The sequence below is a fragment of the Colias philodice genome, chromosome 14, assembly GCF_061535455.1.
Source record: "Colias philodice isolate Cphi_HAF_F1 chromosome 14, ilColPhil1 Martin Lab GWU primary, whole genome shotgun sequence".
In the NCBI taxonomy this organism is placed as follows: Eukaryota; Metazoa; Arthropoda; class Insecta; order Lepidoptera; family Pieridae; genus Colias; species Colias philodice.
Window position 1 is genome coordinate 3,196,723 of NC_143099.1, and position 18,301 is coordinate 3,215,023.

Below are 18,301 nucleotides of genomic sequence, written 5' to 3' on the forward strand. Positions count from 1 at the left end.
TACCTAAACCAAACATTTCATTGTTTGAGTATTGTGAGAATTGAGATGTACTTAATAGTAGGTGCTTATTTCTAGTAAACTCTAAAGTATTATAACCACTGAACCGATTAATTACTAGATATAAAAATATTTACAATTGCATTGCGTTATGGCATGTAAAAGGAAATGTATTTCAAAATATACGTAAATTAATAACAATTAACAACTCAATGGATAGAAAGATATTAATATTTCTGAAATAGACTAAAATCGTATACGTATACACATAATTTGACTGAAAAAAAAAACAAACGTAAGTAGGTACCTACCTACGTTTATTGTTTGTACCTACAAACAATAAAAATACATAAATGATAAAATTATTGGACGGTAAGATACCAAAATAGATTTAAGCTATAAATAATAAGACTAACATTGTTACTTTATTGTCTATTCATATTTTCATGAAACATTTAAATAAGTACATTTTTTCCACTAGGAGAAACAAATACTTATATTAGATACATATATTATTATTCTTACCTTTACGGTGTCCATTTTTTGCTGAAGTCAACTTCTATAAAAAGGCAGGGAAATAAAACAACACATTTCTTTTTTTTAGTTTATTGTAAATGCTGTGAAGAATATATTGTCGAAGGGTTTTAAAATATAAATCATAAATATATCCAACTTTGACTTCTCAGCGTTGAAATAAAAGGAAATAATTTTAGGTGTAATTTTTAAATGTGCATAATTACGAATAGTTGAATGAATGACGAAGTTAGGTACTGTCGAGGAATCATAACCATATAAATGACCAAGAACAGATCGAGTAAACAGCAGAGTATTTTCAGCTAAACATTGTTTTTCAAAACTTTTGCTGGCTGCAATGCTACATTCCATTACAACATGGTACAAGGTTTATGTCAGTTTTATGTAGCTACTAACATCGCTTTGAAACAGTGTTTCGAGTTTTTGGTCATTTTAAACAAAGTAAAAGGATGGTAAAAGGCAACATTTTCAGTCTTATTGCATTAAAATGCCCTTGTCAGGCACGTAAACCGAAAGAGTAGAATAATTTTCATTGCCGAGGAGGTTCATGGGTCCGATCAGCGTTGTGACGGTACTACCAAAAAATATGGGTTCGAATCCCGCCTTGATTTTTTTCTATTCTTTCAAAGTAATTATTGTTATGTATAGTTTCATACTCACAACTTTACTTACCTCCTTGGGGGAAGAACTGTGAATAAATGAGTTTGAAAGTGTCTTCCTTAACGACGCCTGTGGGACATTCGGCTTTGAAGCCTCGATACAGTCGCTTTAGTTCGGGTTCTGTGAATCTCGTTTGTCTTCGAAGAGCTGCGATAGAGTCGGGCCGATATCGTGGTAATTGCTCGCCAAGGTCCTCAAATTCGGAGTCTGAAACAAATAATTTTTTCATTGATATATTATATTTGAAAAGGAATACAAGAAGGTTTACTCTGTCTCGTATCCTACAATTTATGTGCTTTTTAGTATGAAGTGAAGTATGATGTGTAGGTACTTATGATAACAATTATTACTAGCTGTGCCCCGTGGTTTTATCCGCAGTGCTTCGCTTCTGTTGGTCTTAGCGTGATGATAGTTAGCCTATAGCCTTCTCTCGATAAATGGGCTATCTAACACCGAAATAATTTTTCAAATCATTCCTGGAGTTCCTGAGATTTGTGCGTTCAAACAATCAAACAAACTCTTCAGCTTTATAATATTATATAAGTTTATAGGTTCGTCCACTATTTTGAGGTTGAATACATGTTTCGAATCCAACAAACGGCTATTGAAACCATAGATATAGATCATTCTGTGAGATCATGTTGCGTCTGTGAGGTGTTTTATATAAAAAACACCTATCTAGGTGAAAATCCTATAAAAAGTTTTTACGTTTTATCGTTAGTACAGAAACCTGAAGGCTTCTGGCAATCTGACTCAATTAGGTGTTTTTTTGTTAATTTGATGTACATGAATAGGCGGCACACGTGCTATCCTCGGCCGAGTCATATAGATTGAGCAGCCTCGTTCGGAAAATGCTTCGCGAGGCCGCTCGCTCTGTGTGGACCCGCCTAACAAGAATGAACATTCAAGGTTATTATCTGGATTAAATTGTATTGCATTAAATTAAAATGGAGCCCGGGGTACAAATTGTATTTAAAACGTCTCCCAATAAACAATTTTATTATCGTGAGTACAGCTTATATTGTTGGGACTGAATTTAATGTTCGTTTGAGCCAACAGAACCATCCAAGCCTTCCATAACACTTTGAATAAAGGAAACAATCGCAAATTGTTACGATTATTGCAGATTTTACATCTATATTATCACAAACAGTACGTTATTTGGATAACTGGGAATTAATTCAATGTGTGGTTATGGGCACTAAACACTCATATTTTGTATTTAGGTTGGGAAACTCATGAAAGTGTTTATCTCACTGTTTACTTCAGCACCTTTTTATTTAAAAGCGATATTATAAATTCATAAATAAAACAATAAGTAGTTTTATTTGCACGGAAGTCGTTATTGCGCTTTCACCATGAATCATCGAGAACATTTCATTGTATGTCATAAATCGATGATCCATTGAAAATTTTATAATGCGATGATATTTTACATTGACGTGATGACCGTAAAATTGTGTTTTCCTCAAAATTACTACTGTTGTCTATTTTATAAAATACGTAGTAAATAATTAGAGAAATTTTTTTAAATATTGCCCCATAGGATTAATTTTTTTTGTAGAGACGTACTTAATTCGATATACATATATTGTTTCGTATTTACTTATATTAGTATCAATATTATGTTCCTATGAATTGCAACCATGACTTTTACTAAGAAATTGAAATTAAGTAGTATTTATTATTTCGGTAACTTAGTTCCTAGTCTTGTGAGGCGATTAAAACAAACTTTAAATAAGTTTGGTAGGTAGTTCGAATCGTGATTATCTAGGTATGCGACCTCAATTGATGAGAGTCATCTATTTTTATAAGTACTACATATATAATAATCATCGAAAAATGTTCTATAGGTACACCAATAAGACATCTATAAAATAAGTCGTGACGTCTTAAAAGCATTGAGGATGAAAGCCTTCCCTCTATCCATAGAATACGGTTTATGTTTTATCGATAAAGCCGACAGTGCTTTATATCTCCACAATGGAACGGACAATGGGGTCGAGATACGATAGATTATGTTTATATCCTTGTCCGTCATCATTGGGTTTATTTTGTTCTTTAGATCAAAATGTTTGAGAAATAATGTAGCAATTATTGTAGCAATTCAATTGTTAAATTAACACGCAATGGTATTTGTATTTTATATTGCTGGTTTAAAATATAGTATTTTTAACAATTTGCCTTTTTATAATGTAGGTACTTGTGAGGTGCCATTAAATAAAGATTTTCTTTCTTCTTTCTTCCTTTTCTTTCCTTTTTTGGTCATGATGTAGGTAGGTATTTTTTATGAGTTTCAACCACATTTTTTACTAATTGAAATTTCAATACCTAATATTTCTCTCACACCCAACATAATCAAAATTAGGTAGAGTTTTTGAGGTATGTGATTTATAAGAAAAAAAATTATGTTTCAAGGTAAAATATAAATTATGCACTCAAGCTTAAGCTTAGCTTGCATATGGTTTATAGAGCTAGAGTAGGTTTCATTCAAAAGCGTATTATACTTAGCTCAAGTTTACAGCCCACGGGAGCATAATATATAACAGAATTATCATAAATATCAATGTGTTCAGAATAACAATTGGTAAAATAAAATATTGTATTAGTCTATAAATTCTTCATATCAATATAAATTTTCGTATAAAATTTTGACTTTGTAAAATAAGTCTTAACTACTTACGCATATAGAAAACAAAACACGAGTAACAAATAAATATTATTTTTATCATTTAATGTTTTTCTACTCTTAATCTCCGTAGATTCCTATCTATCGTTAAATCCTGATTGAATCATTGTCTGAACTCTGAATTGGATATGTATCTTAAAACTTCAGTTTGTGAACATCATTTTTAAAGAACATTACATGAAATCCAATAAAGAAAATTAATTACACAAAAACTTAAAAACGAGCCATCTTTGTCAAGCCGTCGAAATAAAAACAATTTCGCAAAGGCCTACACGAATTAAATCGATTCTTTGGATAAGTTTCGACTGTCGCGACAAAGCGTTTAATTGCTATTTGGACTAATTGCTGGCAGCCGATTCGTTCCCTTTTCCCTATAATTAGAGCTGATAACGAGAAATTTATTGCATTCCCCACATTCCCCAAAGTAAAAGCTGATGCCTGATGGCCCACCTGTTTAATGAAGGTGCGAGGAATGTAGACAGTTTCAACGTTTACTTTCCAATTTCATTTATTTTCCTTCGGGATGTCGTTTATTGTCTATGCTTTCTGGATCTGTTCCTTGGTTCGGTATTAAAAGATTGATTACAACAAATACCTAATAATATAGGTATCCTTCGTGATTTCGTTTATTGTCTATGCTTTCTGGATCTGTTCGGTATAAAAAGATTGATTACAACATAATATAATGCTCTTTCAGCTTTGATTTTTTAGTTTTTTTTAACACTACATAAGACATAACTATTTTATCTAAGAATTTTTGGAGTAATCTATCTAATATCTAATATGTAATAATGTAATAAATATTATAAAGGCGAAAGTTTGTAAGGATGTATGGATGTATGGATGTATGGATGTATGGATGTATGGATGTTTGTTACTCTTTCACGTAAAAACTACTGAACCGATTACAATGAAATTTAGCACACATATAGAGGGTAACTTGGATTAACATATAGGATAGTTTTTATCCCGGAAATCCCACGGGAACGGGAACTATGCGGGTTTTCCTTTGCAAACGCGGGCGAAGCCGCGGGCGGAAATCTAGTATATGTATTATAAAGGCGAAAGTTTGTAAGGATGTATGGATGTATGGATGTATGGATGTTTGTTACTCTTTCACGTAAAAACTACTGAACCGATTACAATGAAATTTAGCACACATATAGAGGGTAACTTGGATTAACACATAGGATAGTTTTTATCCCGGAAATCCCACGGGAACGGGAACTATGCGGGTTTTCCTTTAAAAACGCGGGCGAAGCCGCGGGCGGAAATCTAGTGTCTCTCATAATTCTATTTTATCTTTCTTTCAAATTTAGTTTCTTTTTGGTCGTAATAAATTTAATTTCCTTTACGGTTATGTATATATGGTATATGTGTATAAATATTGTATATTAACACCTTTGTATGACCATATACGTGCAAATAAACTGATTTGATTTGGTTCTAACGTTCCGACTACAATATTCATAATTATAAAGCATTTGAATATGAATGGAGTTCCTCCGAAAAACAACACGCTTTTTTAACATATTTTGCGTATCATGTGATAACGTTAGTTAAAACGCTATTCTCCAAAGGCCAAAGTAATCTTTTGTCCCGAACATCCACGGTTCTTAAAATAATATTTTCGGTAAAACATTATGAATTGTTTTCATTAAACGTCTACAATATTAAAGGACGTAACAGATCTACTGTCCAAAGCAAACATTTAAATGAGACGGAGTGGCCCCAGGGAATTGGGTTCTGATTAGAATATTTAACAAATGTATACAGAACATGGGCTGGTGTTGAATTTGGACAATTTTCCATGGCATCCACGCCTTCATTTTGTAATTTCAATTTGAATACGAGCTACCGTACACCTGTAAGGATTAATTTAATTTAAAAAATATTGTTATTATCAAGGGATTTAAATTTATTATTAATTAAATGATTTTATATACTGAAGCATTTTTCATATTGTAAGCCGTTTGTTTATAATTTAGTTTTTATAAATAAATTCTAATTCGTCACCTTTTTTGTTGGAATATTTCCACACAATAATGTAGCTAGCAATAAGAAATCTTTGCGAAAATTATTTTCAGAGGAAAATATCACGTGTGTCTTCACTTCCTCTTCTTAAAGAGGGAGAGTTTCCTTAATGCTATTAAATAATTAAATCACCGTACCCTCAGGTTAATAACGTTGTATACGGCTGTGATTCCAGAAATTTCGTTCGAACTCCAGCAAAGTTGTTTGGCAAAATTATGCAGGTAGCGTGCCTGCAATTTGCAATATGCTTGCTCCATTATGTAGTCATAATAGTGCAGTTGCTACAACCCACAAACACGCTTGTGTGTGGACAGAATGTTTAGCCTTGTGAGAGGACTTTGCGTTTGTTAAAGCTTCTAGAACAAACATACGTTCTGTATAACTAATTCCTTGTGTGAATGTTAAGTAGTCAATAATTAACAGCGACTGTGTTGTGATAATGTGATAATAATATGTATTTGTGTAGTATTTCTTGTGAATACCTGAGACGTAAGGACCATTAATTTTCATATCATTTTTATGCAATGGTCCTTAGGTCCCGCTTTAAAAAATTAGGAAGACTTTTTCTCCCCATATTCGTATTTATTTTTTTGTTTTCAGATTTGATTTTTAAAGTATTATAATATTCTATCATGTCAAAAACTTACGCAGTAACGTACAAAGAGGTGTGTGAAATAATCACGTACATATCTCATAATCTAAATCGGTTATTCATACTGTTTCAGATATTGTCGGGACTTTCAGTCAAGTCTGTGGTGGACGTGCGTAGCGTTCAGGCGTTGGCATGAATAATAAATGGGTATTTTGATACTTCGTGATCACGGATTTGCTAACTGATTCGAGGTGTATGCTTCGAAATGGCTTCAATGATTTTATAATTGAATATTATAGAGGTGAGGGTTGAGAGGAGGTTCATAATTTGACAGTAACGCGAAGTCAGTTACTAAAATATGGCATAGCAAATTAATTTTCATAATTTTATTCAGGTAAAAATTATGAAAACTAAGCTATTACTGAGGTATTAGTGAATTCTAGTCTATTTTAGTAGGTATCAATAATTATGATAATATTAATTTATTTTTTAACAGTAATATCTGGTAGGATTTCTACCAAATTCGTTTCTGTGTAATGTGTAGGTATATTATTTACTAGTAAAACACAACCCAATAAACACTTTAAATTTCTTATTCAAGAGCAAATGAAATCCAGGCTGAAACGATTACGATTCCTAAAGAAGCAATTTCATAATCAGTACATGTGTCACGCATAATTTTTGAGTGGACAAACCCAGAGCACGTCTGTCGCATTGCGTCTCATTACATGAGGCTTTTTCAGCGATGTAACGAAACAAATCCACGGCCCACCAGGTGTAAGCGATCGCTGCCAACTTCGTAGGCTCGTATGGCTCGTATGGCTCGTAGGCTCTGAGTTTCGAATTTCCTTCAATTTTTGATTTATTGCGCAATTATGGTATATTTTCGTGTTGGGAATTGTTTTAAATTACGTTTAATTGTTATTTATTGGATGTTTATTAGACGTGGGATGTAGGTAACAATTATTCTATGCTGTTCAAGCTTAGGATTTAATGAATAAATTATTCATTCATAAAACTTGTCAATTATCTCAATAATCATTTAATAGGATGAAATAACAATTAATAAATAAAAGCAATATTATGTTAAGACGGTCTTAAGTTTATTTGAACAATAAATCTATTCAGTGGTTTACGAGTGATTTATTTCAATGTTGTTTCACTTTGAGCCATAATTTATACGACTTGTTGTGTTTGTTAGACAGCGTTTTGTGTCCTTGAACGTTTTTCGAACTAATTGTTAAACTCAATTTCATATTCTTTTTAAACTTTCTTAAGGATATGCGATCGAGGGTTACATCCACAGGTTACATCCATACTAATATTATAAATGCGAAAGTAACTCTGTCTGTCTGTCTGTTACTCAATCACGCCTTAACTACTGAACCAATTTGCATGAAATTTGGTATAGAGATATTTTGATACCTGAGAAAGGACATAGGCTACTTTTTACCTCGGGACATAGGATAGGTTTTATCCCGGAAATCCCCCGGGAACGGGAACTATGCGGGTTTTTCTTTGACTGCGCGGGCAAAGCCGCGGGTGGAAAGCTAGTATCTAATAAGAATTAGTTTGGCAAGCAATAAAGTGCAAGAAAAATATTTAATAACTAAGTAGGTAAAAAAAATTAAAGAAGTAGGTACAATAACGATCTGCACCAAAGAGAAAAAAAGATAACTTTTTGAAAAAATTTCCCGTAGAAGCATACGTGTCACAGGAAATTTATGATGCAAAGGATTTTCCTTCTATCCCTTTTTGACACTATCCCTTAGGTACCCGAAAACACGACCGAATTGTATAATTTTAAATTAATTATAATGGCTATGTTGAATATTCTCATGTAGGATGACGAGAGTTAATTAATGCAACATCACATGTCATATTTATGATAATATGACGTAATTAATGGTTTAACGATGTCATCGTGAACCGCTAATGGTCATTCGTAAAATCATGCAATCGTGAATTTAACACTCAATTATTACACATCAATTTGTATCAATTCAATTTACACAATATAGATTGTAATTGATACATAATATTGTTAATATGGGAAGCGAAGGCTTGAAAATATTTTGTATTGTCTCTGCTTTTATATGAGTTTAAAGCAAAGCGGCAGTCTCTGAATATTTGAATGCCTAAATTATCAAATTAAAGAATGTACTATTTAGGCCCATTTTTATAAACACCTTTAACTTAAGGCTAGACTTCAAAAAACAATGTTCTATTTCTTATTTATTCCTTTAACTATTAGCTATTTCCTTAAATTCAAAACTAATTTTCTCCGTCATATTCTATTTTAAAGAAAGTCAAGAAGGCATTTACATTTGAAATCCATGCGCAGTTATTAATTTTAACTCTTTTCCTCCGTTGAAGCTGTCAGTTTATCTCCAAGCGCCAAACATAAGCTGTTTGCCTACCTGCATCTCAGCAGACGATGTAAGCAGCAATATATTCACAATATTCGAGCAATCCATGCAGTAAGATTACGTGACGTCACACCACATCGGCACGGTCGACAGGAAATTGCTTTTTGCTGGTTCGCAGGGCGGAAGTATGTCCGCTTTGAGTGGACTGGCTGTATTGCAACATTATGTGTGTCGGAACCAGTCAGAACTGTTAATATCATGTGTATGATATTTGCATTATAGCATAATTATGATTTTATTCGCGTAGCGGAATACAATGCGAAAACGTATGCAAATGACCTATTTATTCAAAGGATCAGCTCTGTTCAAGTTCTTAACCGTTCGATTTAAAACTTCAAACTTTAAAAATAAAATGAAAGCGTAAGCCGAATTCGGATTAGTAGTCGAGTCTGGACAGAGAAGTATATCTAAAATCTCCGATACGTTAAATAAATCCGAATAAAAAAGTTACATTTCTTTGAATAGCATGGAATCTATCTAGATCTAGGACATTCTGACAAATCTCGTGAGGCAGATAGCATTCACGCCAACACATTTGCTTTATCCGATTATCCCGCATGCAGCCTAACGGAATGAAGGTTGGGCACTTGTTGGAACGGTTTAGTAATATAATATTGTAAATTTGTTAGACAGAATATTTGTACTAAATTGTAAATTAAATTTTAAAATGAGGTAATTAATTTATAATGACAACCTTGTGCACCTTTTATATGAACATACAATTTGTTTTTTTTTCTTATAATAATGCAGAACTCTATCTTATAGGTGATGCAATAAATAAATAGTCAAAAATGAAAAAGAAAAAAACGTTCAATAATTATTTTTAAAGCCCGAGCGTTTCAGACGCTCTAAGCTTTCGATTTCGACTTTGAAGTATGCAATGAGTATTTTTTTAAGCTCCTTAACTATATAATAAAATCCTCTGCTACCAACTGTTATTTTGTATAAAGCAAAAACCCGCAGACATTTTTATATGTACGAGAATTTTGTCGTTGTAAATCCTCTGAAAGGGATATAGACACATGTAGGTACCTATATTTATTTTATTGTCAGTAGTGGCAGTTTTCGAGCATCCAACATATTTTAGTTTTTTTTTCCGAACCATTTCATAAAATATACAGCTCTCTAAGCGTGCTTGTATTTAATAGATACGTAAAGTAAAAATATGTACATTGTTGAACTTAGAACCTGAATCCAGAATCATATGTAAACAAACAGTGGTGCAATTTCTTGGGAAATCATCAATTTTAAATTTAAATGAATATCAACTATCCAATAATAATCGTTATAAGGAAGAGGAAAGTTTTTTGTTTGTTTATTACGATGTAACACAAAGTCTATACAATAATTTATTATCACAGTGCCAGTTCAGTCAATGCCGGGACAAGCGCCTGGTTATACATAATACAACAAATCTACGCCATTGTACCAAAGAATATATATACGCAGCTACGACGCGACAACGAAATTTATTCATGGCTAAATTTAATAACTATATTGTATTTCAAACAAAAGATTCTTATTCCGTGCGAGCAAACTAAACGGATCCGCTGTACTTTTCCAAAGCTTATGAGATTTAGAATCCATTATTATTTATTACACACATATTATACCGATTGAATCGTATAAAGTATTAAAAAATAAAAATTGAAAGACGAAATGTAAATGCGCATTCTCGTTACAGCGTCATTATTTATGCAATGTATTCAAGTAATAGTAGGGGAGCCCAAGAGGGGATTTTGGGATTTACTCGAGCGCGTCAGATTACTATAAGGGACGTTACCTTAGCTATTCATTAGTACCTCTAGTCAATATGAGCCGTTATGGTTGGTGGGTGCGCTCAGGGGCCCCGCTGGAAAATTTGAATAATCCATAATTTCCTAAGGTTGAGCTCGAATCGTCAGATTAGCGAAATGGGGACTTCTTATATTGTAATTAACCCCCCCATATATTAATCTGACGCGCTCGAATAATATTACTTAAATTTTTTACCCTTTCTTCATAGCGATTAAATCGCCACTTAAATCGTCAGATTAACGTTTACTTTTTTTCAGTGACGTCATGGAGCATGCAAAATATCAATATCTAACGCGCTTGAGTATTTCCAACCCATTTTTTTTCTTTTTTAAATTAAAAAAAATCAAAAAACCCTTCCCCACCGCTAAAAGTGAAAACATTATAGGACCTTTTTTTCTCGCTATGGTCTAATCTACCAATTCTAATAGGTTCCCGTGACGCTCGAGTAAATCCACATTTAGCATCCTGGGCTCCCCTACTATAAAGAATTCTGAGAACAATTTCCTGGCTGCATTCATATAGGAAATCGGCTCACATGTCTTTCCCGTAAATATAGATATGGTTTGAATATTTTCTTATATACACCATTAAAAAGCTAAAGTACGCAGTAAATAATATAGTTATTCTTTTGTTTTAACACGTTTTGTCCAAAATCCTCATTTATTTGGGTACCTAAAGGGTGTTTGGTACCCGTAGGCTTTATGCTGATGAATAGAATATATTCTCGAAGACATAATTAAGTATTGTGTCATTGTATTTGATTATTAAATTAAGTTGTGTAATTGTCAATTAAATGATTAAGAATAGAAAAATAAAACGTATATTCAAAACCATAACCTAACAAAAAACACATGATTCATTGCTAAATTATTAGTAATATTTTCTTCAACCTTGAGAAATTCGAAGTGGTTCGGTCTCGTATGCAATATCACACTATTGAGGGAACTGATATGAGCGGCAGTCAAAGAACGGGGAATATTTCAGCCATTCTACGATTCCGCAGAGAGACTCCCTACATAGACGATCTACAGGGAATTGTGAATAATGTGACGTCATTTTTTAAACAATTGTGAAAACGTCATTTTTTAAACAAAAATTTAAACAAATGTGAATACAAGATATGTGTAAGTTATTAATGTTTGGATTTTATACGTAAGTAACTTTTACTCACTAGCAGAACCTGTGTTGTTTTCTATTGTAAATAGTCCTATAAATGCATTTGGATTAAATTTCACTTACGCAATACGTATTTAAATGGATTATTCTTTGTAGTTAAAAAAAATGTTTTAATGCACAACCCATAAAGGGTTAAGTAGTGTAGAAATTAAAAAAAATGTAGCTGAATTGCGTATAAAGAAGGTATAGAGTATTAAACATAAACCAATTAGGACGTCGATTCGAATAAGAATAATTGTACGAACAAAGAACGTAGATATTGATAAAATAGTTCTTGTATTGTTCAACGTTAACATGACGTGCGCGTAGTCCCAAGATACACTTGAAGCTTGGTCCCACAAGTTCTTTATTGACGTGTCTCAAAGGTGTACGAGCCAGGGAATGATTTCCGCCTCTTAGAATAGCTATTATGCGGCTGCATGAAGAAAAGCGACGTGTATCTCGTCAATCAATGTTTAAAAATAAATATTACCTAGTACCTACCTTGTAACGCAAATTCTACGTGAAAAGAAAAACAAATTAATTTTTACAATAAAATTTCGGTACGGCTGCGTCATCATTCACGTTTATATCTCCGAATTTGAACTTATTCAAGAAGAATTGTTAAATTAAAAAAGTCCAATCTGCGAGGATCGTTTACAAAGTATTTAGTCTCGTGTAAAAATGGAGAAAAATAATTATACAAAGTAATATTTTGTTTTCGCCGCTCTGTTTACCTGACAATGATATCGTGTTTCCGCGTGAGTAGCATTTATCTGAGGAAGTGCTTTATTCAATGGAAAAATAACTTTAAAAGAGCCACGTCCATTTGAACTTTGTTGAAAAATTATATTCCAGGAAATGGAAGCGATGTGAAATTGGAATGATGAAATATTGTTTACTGTACAAGGATACGATACAACTAAACACAATTTATACAGCTACGTATCTTTGTTTTTAAACTTTTTTATTATTGGATATATTTTCCATACTTAAATGTAACCGTGTACAATTTTGTAAAATTATATCAACCCTTTTTATGGTGATTGGTCTATTACTTTCATTTATCAGTTTACCACCGATTCGGTAAGCAGTATTATATATCTCAATATCACATTAAAATTTTTTCAAATAATAAAATATCCTTATATAAATATGTATAAGTATATGTATAAGAAATACTGAAATCGCGAAATTTAAAAGAGCTGATGTTATAGAGGGTGTTTCAAGTGCCTTGACAGAGGGTGAATGTGAAAATGAATGCGGCCGCAATCTAATTGCTTCTGAGATTGAACATTTTTAGATCATCATGTTTTCAAAATTTTAGGCATTTGATATAACGCACTTAACAAAAAACATTCCGATTCTACCCTTATTTAATCCTAGTTCAACATCTCTTTGATTGAAAATAGATCTTCGTCTTTTGTATAAAAGATAGGATTACAAATATTCAACCGCCGTGCGGTTCGAAACGTACAATTTATAACCTTCTAGAAATTTCTTTTTAGGGCAAGTTTTATCGTACGAAGAGGGAACAAAAGGGACCAAGGAGGGACTCTTCACATAGGCTGAAGAGGAATCCATAGTTTAGAATAATAAATCCTCTAGCGTATGAACAAAAGGCCTATTGAATTGTGGGTTAGTTAATGAATCCATACTGTGGCAGGGGTTCCATACCGCTTGGTCTCAATTTATGAGCAAAGCAATAAGAATGTAAAAGCAATTTTAATGATTGCAATGTGCTCATACAATCAACAATAGAAATATAATGAATGGATAAGATCACTCTGAATTTATTTTCAGCAGATAATGTTTTTGTGGGTGCATATTTCATGAAAAGTCCCGTCTGAGACGAGCTCTTGGGCAAGCGATAAAATGTCGTATGGGACACGCGATCGCATTTCGCTGTCGTCTCTCTACGACTACGAAACGCGTAGGCCGTAACTTTAAAATTTAATAAAGACATATGATAATATGATAAATGTATTCTCAAACTATATTTTTTACAGTCAATTTTCATATAAACCAATACTCCAGTTTTTCTGATTTTTTTATTTATTTCATGTTCAATTTATCGTTATGCATATAAATTATTGTCGTTGAAATTGTTGTAGTTATAATAGAAAATTGTTATTGAAATATTCACAAGCTTCAGCTGCAGAAATCATGAATTAACATTTATTCAAACTACGTTTATTGAAATTTACATTATCAATTGAATTCAGAGCAAAATTAATAATCTGCCGTCATTAATTTTCCCGCCAATGCAGTACTATCGTTTACACAAAGACTGCTCCGATAATTTGGTGCTAATGTGCCCACGCTTCAGTGAATCACATTTTGTAATAACAACTTAAATGGATTTCAATTTACACAAAATTATTCGAACTGCCTAATTCATGGATTTTCCCTATACATATAAGTATACAAGAAAAACTACTTATGTAGGTATTTTGGCGATTTACTGTTCTGTGATTTCGGGTCATAATATCTATCTGCAATGTACGTATTTGAATCTCAATTACCTAGTAAATTTGTATAAAAGCAAGCAATTAATTTATAAAAAACTTTCAGGTTTATTATTGCTTCAGAATATAATACGTAGAAAATTTTCATAAAAAAATGTCATTCAAATTCAATTGAATATTAGGGATAAATCAAAACCGATATAAAACAAAATAAACTCAATATAACGAACTCGTTCAAACATTTATTAGCTGTTTGACTACACGAGTGTATTCAGTTCGTGGAAATATTCTGTACAGCCAAAATATAAAGTTTAATATTTCACTTGTTTGCCGAAGTGCCCCTTTTATTGGGTTAAAGCTGTGAATAAAATGTACGTTTTATTTATTTATTTTTTGGGGATAAGAAGTTGCGGATAAATTCTGATGTGTTTAACGTAACGCTTATATCGGTTTAATATTACAATGAATGCAAACTTATGAACCTTTCTTTAAACCCGACATAAAAAAATATTTTGTGCGGAGGACAAAATAAATCGCAACCAACCTTGTGAGTTGAACTTTCCAAACATGACTTTTTGTTTAAGGGTTCAATTTTTTAAAATATGGAAGGAATGAAATGAAACCCCTAAACTAAAAAAAAAATTTTTTTAGTTTAGGGGTGAGAACGTAGATTTTCGTTGTAAAGTTTTCATAAAATGTTCAAAACAAATAACTAAACGCACAGAATTCAAATAATAATTAATCAATTCAACAATTGGCAAGTGCAAGTTTCCCAAACAATATTTAGGTGTTAATTTTGAAAATGACGTCACTAGGAATCACAAAGGGAATCTGCGATAGGCGATGCGAATAACTCATACCTTCGTGGATATCCTAAATGCAGCGCAGGTACAATACATTTGAAAGCACGCTCTAATTCACTATTCGGTTTGACCGTTAGTGGGATTTATTAGTTTGAAACTGGGCCAGCTCGTGACGATAAAACCGTTGATGGGTTCTGATAGTTTTCACTTTATTTTCACGAATATGTACTCAGATTGTATGGTATAATTATGAAGTTTGAAGGCACTACAAATATTGTTCGTAGCAAGTAGCAACATTAGATACTTAGTTAGTTCTTGGCAGAATTCCGAAAGAAAATAAAAAAGGAATTTTTATGTATGTGTGTGTGTACGCGTGCTAAAACAATATAATTGGATAGATTATGTGTATATTTTATTTTGAGTTTATGATACATTATTCGGGTATATGTTTGTATGGAAATGTTTATCTTTATTTGGAAACAAGAGTGGACCCGCGGCGAGCAGGTAGGTATAACATTATATTGATTTATATTCTGTACATGCCGTGCTCAATCCTTTAAGTCCACAACGCTGACACAATCAGTATTGCAAACCGACTAATCAATAAAATTAATTAAACTTTTTGCAATGCAAATTTCGTACGCAACTCGTTGGACAGATAATTGAAAACCAACAGATCTTTGACTTGTATGCTTCATATTTATATACCAAATAGTTTTCGCCGTGTTCAGAGTAACGATCACGTTGCGTCAATATTTACTTTTGTATCGAATAGCAAAATTAACCGCAGGCGTATAAAACCAGCGTATTGATTACTCGCTCAATAAAATACGAGCGGATGCCAACATGCTTTTTGTGGAGAAATATGGCAAAGAGTAATGATAAGTGTGTTTCTCGTATATTCGGAAAAATGTTGTATGCAGTTCAATAAGAGCCAATTTTAAAATGATAACATTTTTTTATTTCTAGTATGAGATAGTATAAACAAAAATTTATATTCTGCCTAGCATAGTATGAAATGTAGAATAAAATGTTCAGTAATATAAGAAGTCTTATACTTACATTGATGGATCGGATCTATTAAGAAAATTACAATATTGTTTCATTAATTAACAATCTATTATGTTCACTTGGCATAGCTATATTATGTTGACAAATGAAACGTTCCATAAGTCCTCAGTAGTAAAACTTTAGCGTACAACTTTCCTCATTAGTGTTGTATCTAAACCAGCATTAAATACTGCTGTTAGTTGCATCCAAAAATAGCTCCATTCTACGGTAGTATTCTAGTAAGCATTTAATTTCCCGTGCGGTTACGCTGGCTCGACAGGTGGTGACGTTAACGTGTACAGAACTAATGGATGCGAAGATTCTATGTAGTTTTATTTCCTGGAATTTTCTGCATGGGACCCCATTTGTACTTGGATTGTTTATAATTGGAACGAGGACGCGCTGATATATGTACAATTTTTAAATCGCGTAGCAAGCTCACTTTAGATAGGTACGTTTATTTTTTTAAAGGCAATTTGCATAAGGAATTGTGTTTGTTGAAATAGCATTTATAAATTTAGGTAGCACATGAGTAGAAAATTAATATTGTACACCAATTACGGCAATGACCAAAAGCTAGTAAAATTCACATAATAAACTATAAAAAAATCGACAGTAATCTCACAATTAACTATTGATTGCTATATATAATAACACTATGTTTGTGTTAAATGCCACCACTATAAAGATTAAGCTGCAGATTAACGTCGAAGTCAATCAAAGCTTAATCTATGTATTATCGAGATATTATGGCCATAGCCAGCTCGATTGATTAAATGTCGCTTAGTAATGAGCGGTTTTGGTCTAGTCTATGTCACGTGGTTTAGTGACGAGTGACGAGAACGTGTATAATAATTTATGCACTTGACTGTAAAATTAGATATTATGTTCTACGCACATGAAGGATGCGTGAAAATATTCTTTGGGTAACAATTTTCGCTTTTGAAGAGTTGAGAGTTTTTAAATCATTAGATATAATTAATTAATGTTGATAAATTTTACTGTTGTAAATCACAGGATACTTTGAAATATTTGATGTTTTAGTTTTAAAAATATAAGGCAGTTATATATTTTAGTATTGTTAATACCCTCCGCATTTGTCGAGGCTTTTCTCATTGTGGATTTTAAACAATAAATGTATTATTCTTGTACTATTTGTAATGCACGACTTGATTGACAACAATAAATAGGTACTGTTATTATATTTAACACGTCTCCCTTAAAGATTTTGTGTTTACGTGTACGTGTCAAGCTATACAGTAAATTTGCTAATACAAGTTGCACGTGATGTTCATCGGATTAAAGAGCAAATTGAATTTCGAACATGAACATACAAAGAGGATAGGATAAGGCACAATAGCAATTTTTAATACTATATTATTATACTAAGCTGATATTCTTTTAATATTTTTACGACGCCACAGAAATAGACAGGAAACTTATAACAGTCACTGTACGTCACGGCTTATAAAGGAGCTTTATTGAATTGGGTTCATATTCAACGTCGGTACAAACGCACGACGTATGTACAAATATGAAACGTAATATTTAAATGTACCAACATAAATGATAGAAATGTATATAGCATTCATCCCTTTTACAGGCTATTAATAAATTCTATTCCATTTAGTTCGTGTGCTCTACACAATGTGATACGTGAAACTAGCGACCACACGAATTCAAATATTTCCACCAATAGAGCTTTAATTAACGAATTGGTTAAACTGGAACAATTCGCGATCACTATAAGGTATCTATTATGCAAATCGTTCGACTCGATCGTGCGCTTATGAAATGTAAATGAGTTGTAATACCAAACATTATTACAGGCTTAACGTGGCAACAAGTGTGACAACGCACCATTGATTTATCGACTTTTGTTCGAACCACATTTATACTCATAATGGAATAGGTTCCATATCTTATAAAGATTTTGATATGAATTTATGGCATATATTTTTATATGAAATTCTGAAAAACTGTACTTACAACTGTACTTACTGTAAATTATATTATGACAACATAACTATATAATTTATTCATATTCACATTCAGTCTTAATTTCGGTTAACACATGAGGATTTCATTCTAAA

The 18,301-nt window shown here is 32.4% G+C and overlaps 1 protein-coding gene across 1 annotated transcript in view; it reads right to left on the reverse strand.

The window, feature by feature from the left end:
- The window catches only part of LOC149482718 (Kv channel-interacting protein 4-like), a 93,539-nt gene that overhangs the window by 8,112 nt on the left and 67,126 nt on the right, over positions 1–18,301 (reverse strand). Inside the window, exon 3 of the mRNA XM_089703590.1 lies at positions 1,204–1,398. Coding sequence (XP_089559716.1) covers positions 1,204–1,398 — 195 coding nt within the window. The remainder of the gene's footprint in view (positions 1–1,203; positions 1,399–18,301) is intronic.